At 41.5% G+C, this 9,852-nt stretch overlaps 1 protein-coding gene across 1 annotated transcript; it reads left to right on the forward strand.

Annotated features, from left to right (window-relative positions):
• Window positions 1–7,491: 7,491 nt before the first annotated feature.
• Window positions 7,492–9,431, forward strand: Obox2l1 (oocyte specific homeobox 2 like 1). The gene is made up of 3 exons (XM_001077719.6): window positions 7,492–8,040; window positions 8,167–8,366; window positions 8,803–9,431. The coding sequence occupies exons 1-3, from the start codon at window positions 7,824–7,826 to the stop codon at window positions 9,319–9,321; spliced, it is 936 nt and encodes a 311-aa protein (XP_001077719.1). The 5' UTR covers window positions 7,492–7,823; the 3' UTR covers window positions 9,322–9,431.
• The last annotated feature ends 421 nt before the right edge of the window (window positions 9,432–9,852 follow it).

The raw sequence follows: 9,852 nt of genomic DNA on the forward strand, positions 1-9,852 counted from the left end.
TTTCTAACATACACATGTTAACCCTGATAAGGACCAAAATAATACACAAAATAAGACTTGGCACAACAATTTTCAATCTATTTTCTATTTTTATTTATCATACAATAATGAAGGTTGTTCCCAGGATGTCAAACAAAATTAGAACAATGCTCTGAAAAAAATCCTCACCTGGTCCTTTTTTGTAGAATTTACAACTGCTTTTGTTATTTATTTTAATCCCCTGTAGATGTGAAGAAAGTTTCACAGGGTTTAATCTAGTAACCTAAGTTTCATCCCTAAACAATTTTTGAGAATAAGTTCTCTATCATTATGTGATGTGATTTTAATTAAATCCAAATCTTGCTTTTCAGGTGTGTATGGATATCCAGTATTTGCATTGGTGGTAGAACTGGGCTCTGAAGATGCCAAGCAGTCTTGCTTTCTGTTCTTTAGTTTCCTGTGTTTGCCTATCGCCATAATGTTGTCTCTGGTGTTAGCTTGTTTTGCTGTCTCTGACAGTGGCTTGACCCTCCTGTAAGCCTGTGTGTCAGCACTCCTATAGATCTGTTTTCTTTCAGCTGGATCTTCATACAGAGATCTGCTCCAAGGTTTGTGTCCAGATAGGTTGCTTGGAGTAGAAGAGTTGGTCTTTCCTTTGTTGTCATGTGTGTCATAGCTCCTTTCTGTTCTGGGCATAGGCAGCAACCTGAAGAGTCCTGCCCCTGACTGCTCCTAAGTTCCTTTTTGTAGACGGCACAGAGGTCACTAGGCATGTTCCTCTGGGATCAGGAATGTGAGAAGAAGTCGTTGTCTCCTCTGAGCTGTCAGGATTGTTCTCACTTCTGGGAGTCCAGCTCTCTTCTCCATCGAATTTGGGTACAGAGAGCTGTGAGACCGGTTCAGTTCTGGGTGCAGCAGAAACCGGCTACATGTTCATTTCTAACATTCACACGTGGAACCTGATAAGATAAAGACCAAAATCATACACAAAATAAGACATGGCATAACAATTTTCAATCTATTTCCTTTTTTTTGTTCTTTTTTTTTGTTAACTTGAGAATTGCTTATATACATTTCGATATTTCCTTTTTTGATATACCATATGATACTGAGGTTTGTTCCCAGGATCTCACAGGAATGTAGAACAATACTCTGACAAAAATCTCACCTGGTCTTTATTTGTAAAATTTACAGTTGCTTTTGTAACGAATTATAATCCTCTCTAAATGTGAAGAAATCCTCCCAGGGTTCGATCTAGTAAACTAAGGTTTATTCCTAAAACAGTTGATGGGAATAAGTAAAGGACCAGCTGGAGATTCGCTTTTCCTGCATTGACAGTGGGTAAACATCTGAGATGTAAGCTGAGGTTCCTAGGTATTGATTATAAACAGTTCATTATTTCACAAAAGGACATCAGCATTTTCTAATTAATTCCATTTAGCCTAGGGAAAATCTGGGAGCAGAGACCCAGGCACCAGCACATCAAAACCCTGAGCCATCTACGCCGGAGTCTTGGAGTATCTGTGTAGATACCACAGTGTGTATAAAGAGACTGAAGTGTTCTTTAGACATTGTGGATGTCCCAGGACGGAGAAGATGCTTGAATGAGGGGGCAAACAAATTCGTTGCAGACTGAGCAGCATGTTATCTTCTAAGGCAAGGGAGGTGCCTAGTATGAGGAATAATGGTAGCACCCATGGAAGGAGACTGAATAGAAATCTATTTCCCGAGAAAGTGACTTACAGATGCACTCCCAATGTCTTCTATGAAGAAGCTTCATGAGACACAGACCAAGTTTTGCTTAAAATTCAATCTCCACACAAACCCATCATCACCCTGAGATTGTTCTGGAACTATGATTAAATCTTGAACATTGTGTGGACCCACACCTGTAATTAGGACTCAGCAGGCCGATCCAAGGTCACCTCTAGAACAGGCTAGAATAATAGAAAAACCACGTCTCAAAACCCAAACAAAAGATAATAAACAGGAATAATTAAATCTACAAACCTATGCCTACATGAGGTAAGGTTGAATCCTGAGTGGCACCAAAGTGTGGGTGAGGATAATGGATCTGAGATTCTGTGGAGTGGGTGGATAGAAAGATTGGGAGGAAAACTAAGTTTCAAGTTTGTAGAGAGATGTAAGTGCAGGTCCTGGGAGTAGAGGTCAATCAGACAGAAGATTGGGCAAGCTGCAGCAGCCTGCTGGTTTCCTGGTGAGTTGGTGGTTCCATAAATTGCTTAGAAGGAAGGAAACAATTAGGAGGTGCTACCACAGGGCAGGAAACCCCTGCAGAACAAAATGAGAAGACCCTTATTTCTTGATAAGTTTACTGATTTGGGAAGGCCAAATTTCCAGTGTACTGGAGTCCCAAAGTACAAGAGACTCCAAATGATGGGGCTAAGGCTATGATAATTTCCCAGAATGTAAACAAACCATGATTTGAATATATCTGCTTAGTTAAGAATGATGTGCTCAAAGACTGGTGTGGTAGCCCACACCTTTTCTCCAGCTCTGGGTAATTAGAGGCAGGTAGATCTTTTTTGAGTTGCCTGTCAGCCTTGTCTATCAATTGAGTTAAAGGACAGCCAGGGAGGTTATATTATGATACCTTTTCTCAAAAACCAAACAAGCAAAGAAACAAACAAAGGAAAAAGAAACCAAATTACACCACCACCAACTAAACGTTTGGTGTCTTCAACCTGGCCATACTTCATGGTGCCAGAGGGCGGGACATGGAGAGTATTTGCTGGATATGAGGGAATGAAATTGGAGCTGCTGAGATGATCCTGGGTGAAGATTCAATTTCAGCCAGTACTGGAAGTAGACATTCCATACCAATAGGAATCTTCTTTAGATCCTCAGCAACAAAGATAGACTTCATCTCAAATTAAAGGAATTAACAGTTTTTCTAAGCAAAGGAACCAAAAACGGTGCAGATATCATATTAATATCAAAAAAGAGAGTTTTAATCATAAGTAATCAAAAGAGATGTAGAAAGATACCTCATACATCTTAAGAAACAATCCAACAAAACATTTAAAATCTAGACATCTATCTTCAAAAGCATGTGTACCCACATTTCTTTCTTTTTTTAATCTTTATTAGCTTGTTATTTACATTTCGATTGTTATTCTCCTTCCCCGTTTCTGGGCCAACATCCCCCTAACCCCTCCTATATGGACTTCCCCTCCCCATTCTCCACCCATTACCACCCTCCCCCCAACACTGGGTTCACCCTCACGTTCACTGGGTGTTCAGTCTTGGCAGGACCAAGGGCTTCCCCTTCCACTGGTGCTCTTACTAGGCTATACATTGCTACCTATGAGGTTAGAGTACAGGGTCAGTCCATGTATAGTTTTTGGGTAGTGGTTTAGTCCCTGGAAGCTCTGGTTGGTTGACATTTTTGTTCATATGAGGTTTCCAGCCCCTTCAAGCTCTTCCAGCCTTTTCTCTGATTCCTTTAACAGGTGTACCCACATTTCTATGTGAAAAATTACTAAAGATCAAATAATATATCAAAACCTAAGTAGTGATAGTAGAAGACTTCAACACCCCAATCTCATCAACAGATTATCCAGACAGAAACTAAACAGAAGTAATGAAACTAATAGAGGTTATGAATCAAATAGTCCTAACACTTCTATAGAATATAAATGCATAAGAATGTATCTTATATGCACTTCATGCAACTCTCTAAAATTGACCACATACTTGGTCACAAAGCAAGTGGGAACATATTCAAGAAATAACCCTTTGTTTCATATCAGATTTCCTTGGATTCAAGCTTGGCTTGAACAACAGAAGCAAAAGGAAACCTACATACTCACGTAAACTGAAAAACTGTCTAATCAATGGTGGTTAGGTCAGGCAAGAAGTAAAGAAATTGAAGCCTTTTAAAATTCAAATAAAATGAGCTCACACCATACCCAAACTTATGGGAAACAGTAAAGCAGTGGTAGGAGAAAAGTTCATAGCACTAACTGCCTTCCTTAAGAAATTAAAGAAGTAATTGGCAGGATATAATCAAACTCAGGACTGTTTCTAGTCAATCAAGTTGAAAGAAAGAGAATAATACAAAGAACTAAGAAAAACAGGTTCTTTCAGAAAACAGACAAGATAAGCAAATGCTTGGCCATGGTAGACAATACACAGATCAAGAAAACCATAAATGAATCATGAGGGAATGTAATGGACACTGAAGAAACTCTGAGAATCATTAGATCTTGCTTGAAAGCCTATGCTCCACAACATGGGAAAATCTACAAAAAATGGATTATTTTTTAAACAGATACCACTTACTAATGATAAGTGGAGAACATGTAATATATCTAAACACTCCTATATACCCTACAGAAAAATAAGCAGACCTTGAAAGTCCCCCAAATGAAACAAAATCTCAGGGCAAGATCGTTTTAGCACAGATTTCTACCAGGTTGTCAAAGAACAGCTGATACCAATGCTTCCAAGACTATTGCATACAAAAGAAGGAGAGGGAACAGTGCCAAATTCATTCTGTGAGGGCTCTGTCACCTTACTTCACAAGACACATGCAGATTCAACAAAGAATTTCAAATCCATTTCTCTTATGAACACAGATGCAGAAGTACTCAACAAAATACTCAGACACCAAATCACAGAAGACATCAAAGAAATCATCAACCCAGGGTGGAAAGGTTGCTTCAATACAAGAAACTCCATCCCTGTAATTCACCATATGAACAAATGAGAGAAAAATATCACAGGATCCTCTCATTAGTTGCTAAAAAAGCCTTTGACAAAATCCAACTGCCCTTCAAGTTAGAAGTCTTGGTGAGATAAGAGACACAAGATACCTAGCTGAACTCTGAGTTTTATTGGGTTATTTAGATGTTGTTCTAGTCTGGGAATAACAATCTAACACTCAGGTAGGACATGTGGTCAGAGGGACAGTTTTTGGTTTGTGTAGACTCCATTATTTGGTGTGGTGAATGCTATTCACATGGAGTTTAATTTACCTTTTAAAATTTTTTATGTAAGAGAATAAATTTGAATTATGATGGGTATAGATGTTGATAAGAGCTTGGGGAGGAGACTTGATAGCATATATATTCATATATTTAGATGCATATTTTAATTCTGAGGATATTTTCTGTGTAGTTCTATCCTGTAAAGTGGTATGTAGAGAAAGACAGCTTGGAACTGACAGAGATGCACCATTCTCTGTCTCCTGAGTCCTTCGAATTTAGGTAGACACCCATCCAGGATCATGATGTATTGCAGGAAGATTTTCCTAAAAACCCAGGAATTGTTTTTGTGGGTAGAACTAGATCACTTAGAAGCTTGTGAAGGAAAGAGCTTTGTGCAACAACAGACCCTGACTCAAAAATAAAACAAAAGAACTGTGATTCAATCAAAGATGAGGACTCTCTAGGGTGGGGCTGAAATAGCGTTGACAGCAAATGGTGTGTTTATCCAATGAATTTGAAGATCCGGGGAGTGGGAGGAGCCAAAGAGTGGGTGGAGCTTTGACTATCGTGCCTGGAGAGGATATTTAAGGCCTGGTTCTGGAAGAACTGGTAAAACACAGTGAAGAATCGAAACAAGGTAAAGCGAGCTGCTGTTTTTCAGGTGAGTGAGTGTCCTGAATACATTTTGTAAATGATGTATGTTTTGCGGGTGGTTACCCTCATGGAAGAGAGAGGGAGCTAGAAGTTGAAGAGCTTTGGGGGTCATTCTGCAGCTGGTGTTTGTGTTTGGAGGTTGAGGTCCCCCAAATCGCCAGAGTTGGGCAGGTAGTCCTGAGGGAAGGAAGGGGCAGCGCACTTGTTTCTCCACAGGTGTTAACACTTGGAAAGAAGTGTGCAGTGCTCCTGGAACACAGACCAAGAGGGCTAGTAAGACCCAATGCTGCTGGCCCATCTATTGTGCTTTTGTGTAGTAACCAAGGCCGAGGCCTGAGCCCTTTGTTGTTCAGTAAGCCTAGATCAGCCTGGTCTAATAGGGAGGCTTTGACTCAAAACCCAAACAAGAGACAATAAAACAAGCAGAAGTAAACCCACAAGAATAGAGCTCTAGGCGGTTATTATGAAGCCAGTGTGTCATCAAAGGTGGGTGAAGGTAACGGACTTGAATGTCTGTAAGGTATGAGGAACCAAAGAGATATATAAGTGCACGTTATATATTGTAGAATTTACATAATAGAAGTCAAACAGAAGTTTGGACAAACATCAAGAGCCCACAGGATTCCTGTCCAGTTGGTGGGCTGCATGAAATGCTTAAGGTTGCTGGGTGAAGGGGGCATCCTGGTTGGGAATTCTGGGAGTTAGTGGAGGAAGAGCTTTGATAATATTTTGTGTCTTGTATGGGTGTTTGATTAGTAAAGTCTAACATTTGTCTTGTAGAGAGGCAGAAGATATTAAGTAAATTAGGAGCTCTTGCCATGTGAACGCTGGGAACCTCTTAGGTGCAGGGATTGGAGCAGTCTGTGGATAAGCATTAAGGAGACCCCTAGGTGCTCTGTTCTCCATTCTAGGCACTATCCTGAGCACTGTGTTGTATATGAAGCCTAATTCAATAGAGTCTTGACTCTAGGAGAAATGTATCGTTTGATTTCTCTGATTTATTTCCTGTTAAACGTGCATGCAGGACTAGGATAAACTCACAACGAAGTCTCCCGTGACCTTGGGACCAAAGTGTGGTCTGGGCTGGCCAAGATAGGCTAAGGTTGTGATATTTTGGCTCAACAGTGTGCCACCTAGAGAGGTTTATGGCTGAGTAGACATTCATTCAACAAGAAGAGACAACCACAATTCCAGTTCTCAGGAGCCATTGGCTGTGGGTGTTTGTGATAAGGACTGGATTGTCTGTAGAATGAGATCCAGGAAGACATGTGCATTTACAAGGAAAGGAAAGAAGGAATGAAGAGAGAAACATTGAAAGAAGAGGGAATTACCACGTGACTGAACTGAGCAGGAATGAACAGGTCCCTTGGGCAGCAGCATGCTAAGAGATCCATTTCTAGAGATGGTCACAGAAGAGGGAAGGAAAGATTTCTTGTGTATGGAACCCAAAGGACAGGAGACCCAAAAGAATGTCACCATTGTGTTTCATACCTTTAATTCAGGCACTGGATTGGGTTTGGTAACAGGCAGGTGGATCTCTGAGTTCAAGTTCAGCCTTGTCTTCAGATGGAGTTATAGGACAGCCAAGGTCATACAGACAAAACTTGTCTCAAGAAAGGTGTCTTCTACCTGTCAAGGTTCCATAAGATGTGGCTGAGGACTAAGTGTGGTCATAGGGTGGGAATGTCTGTTGGATGTGAGTGGATGAAAGGAGGAGCATATGGGAGGGTCGTGGGTGGCAATTAAAGCAATGTCTTGGAGTAGAGATTCTATATGAGGTGGATCTGTGTGACGAGTGAGAGCCCGATGATATATGTGGTAATTAGATCATAATGCTCTCGTGTGGGAGATGAGGGTGGGGTGTGATCATTGAGCTGCTGCAAATTCCATGGCCCCTTCACTCCTTGTTTAGAGAGAGCACCAGCAGAAATGAGGAGGATCTGTGACTTTTAAAGCTTGGGCAGGACATTCAATTGCCCTCCTCCCTGGCCTGACAGTCTGATATTAAGATAGGAGCTAGTTGCAAGTTTATTGAAGTATTGAGATTGCTAATAAGCTTGGGAACCAGGCAGTTAGTTGGTCAGAAGGTCTGAGTGAGTTCTGCTCTATAAGAAGAGCAAAGTAAATGCTGGGTAGGCATGATGGGTTGATGGGTGCTCTCTGAAGCTTTTCTGATGTATTTCCTTTTTCCATGTTCTATAGTACAGGAACATACTCCAGTCAGTTCAGAACACAGATATGATTGAAGGTCCCTCCTTTCTTCCCAAATTCCAAATGTCTTCATATACCCCCATGGACACCAGTTCCCAATTGCCTCAAGAGCCTTCATGGAACTTAGCTTTTCAAATGGGCCAGAGTCCCCTTGTGACCTCAAGAACTCCAATGCAATCAAGTCCTTCAGTGCCTGAACAGAACCTAAATTGGCAAGAGTCCCAAGGGTCATCAAGAGAATCAAGTATCCAGATGCAACCAGGTCCTGTAATGGACCCAGGTTTCCCAACTCTGAGAAGCCCCTCAGGGCATCCAAGTCATCAGAGACCTTCAAGACCCTCATCGAGATCTGGTTTCCATGTTCCCATAGAACCTATGGCACTGTCAGATAAACATGGCGGTAAACAAACTGGCCCTGTAGCTCCAAGGAAGTGCCGAAAGGAACGCACTCAGTACTCCGCAAAACAAAAGTCCGTGCTGCAAGAACATTTTGCTGAGTGCCAGTACCCAGACAAGAAACTGTGTTTGGAGCTGGCAACCTTGTTTGGTGTGACAGAGAATGAGATCAAGGTTTGTCTCTCTCTTTACCCTTAGGCCCATAGCAAAAATATCCCCTTTCCGATCAGGTACCTGAATTTTGTGCTTCTTAAATGCATGGGGATGTGTGGACAGTTTGGGTGGTGGATATTCATTCATGCATCCAATGCTGTGCCTCACTTTCTCCATCAACTGGATACCAATAGGGATGTAAATGATTCCCCTCCAGGGTCCTAGAGGTTAGACATCAGAACTCGTACTAAAACGTAAGAGACACAAACACACTCTCTCCAATCCTTGGTCATTCATATTCTATCATACTACAATCTGCTAGGGATCTTGAATCTCAGGCTTCTCTGTTGCTGCCTCATGAAGTATTGCTATAGAAAAAGCTTACATTCAATTGTTTTACCTTGTGGTCCAGTTAGGGGAAACTGGGCATTCCCCTGATCTTTCCTTTGTCTTTCAGGTCTGGTTCAAGAACAACCGGGCTAAGTGCAAACAGAAGAATGTTCCAGAAGCACTGCCAGAGACAAATGGAGGCCCTGAAGCTGTTTCTTGGTCAACTGATTTTCCTGGTTCCATAGCTGTTGTTGGTTGTGACCAGGGAGAGCCCATGGCCACAGCCATTCTGGATGTGGATTCCACTCCCAAACTGAACTGCAGCCAGGAGTCTTCTCTGGATGGCAATTGGACCTATGATGGTGCCATGTGTTGTCTGCCAGAAGACGTGCTTGACGGTAATGACCCTGTCACTGCTGGAGACTCTGGTGAATCAGCACCAGTTGAAGCCCAGTCTGACCTTGCAGCAGCTGGAGCTCCAGTTGCCATGGCAGTTGACACCCAAAACCCAGAGGAGTGTGAGGATTTACCTCTATTGGACGAAGGGGTCTGGCAATGGATGCTTGAAGACTTTCACCAATTGGAAGACTGGTTTACCAAGAACTACATTGAGAGTCCTAGCAGTGCTTCTCACCCCCTTGACTAGTTTAGACGTTTATATCTATAAAGAAGCATGTTAATGGACACACTTAACCCCTGAATTTGGGGAAATTTCCCAAGTCTGTATGCATTAGTTTCATGCCACTGTGATTATAATGTGAGGTCATTTCAAAAGTCATTGAAAATGTGCATTCCTTATTGTTGGATTATATGTTCTCTAATAAAGCAAACATTGCTGCAAAACTAAAAAGACTGTTTTGTCAGAGTTTTCCAATGCATGCATGCAAATGTCTTGGTACGTGGAGCTGGAGAAGACTGTATGGTCCCCTGGAGTAGAATTGTAGACAGTCAAGGTTTTATGTGTGTGTTCGGAAATGAACTTAGGTCCTTTGTAATATTTTCCTGATTCAGTTTTGTCTTCCCAGAAAACTCTATCTTCTACCATTTTGACAAAGAATTAACAGTAATAGTTGGGCTTAATCTTATACTGTTTGTCTGAATTCTGTGTTAATCCCCATAGCTCAATAGCTCTGTTCCTGTCCTGTTTTTTGTCAAGAAAACATTGTTTCATTGATAT

The sequence above is a fragment of the Rattus norvegicus genome, chromosome 1 (assembly GCF_036323735.1).
Source record: "Rattus norvegicus strain BN/NHsdMcwi chromosome 1, GRCr8, whole genome shotgun sequence".
Classification (NCBI taxonomy): Eukaryota; Metazoa; Chordata; class Mammalia; order Rodentia; family Muridae; genus Rattus; species Rattus norvegicus.

Excerpts from the sequence above, each read along its gene's own strand:
- Obox2l1 (XM_001077719.6), top strand. The coding sequence starts at position 7,824 with ATGATTGAAGGTCCCTCCTTTCTTCCCAAATTCCAAATGTCTTCATAT. Across the intron at positions 8,041-8,166 it reads AGGGTCATCAAGAGAATCAA|AACCTATGGCACTGTCAGAT; the intron begins GTATCCAGATGC and ends ATGTTCCCATAG. Across the intron at positions 8,367-8,802 it reads TGACAGAGAATGAGATCAAG|GTCTGGTTCAAGAACAACCG; the intron begins GTTTGTCTCTCT and ends TTTGTCTTTCAG.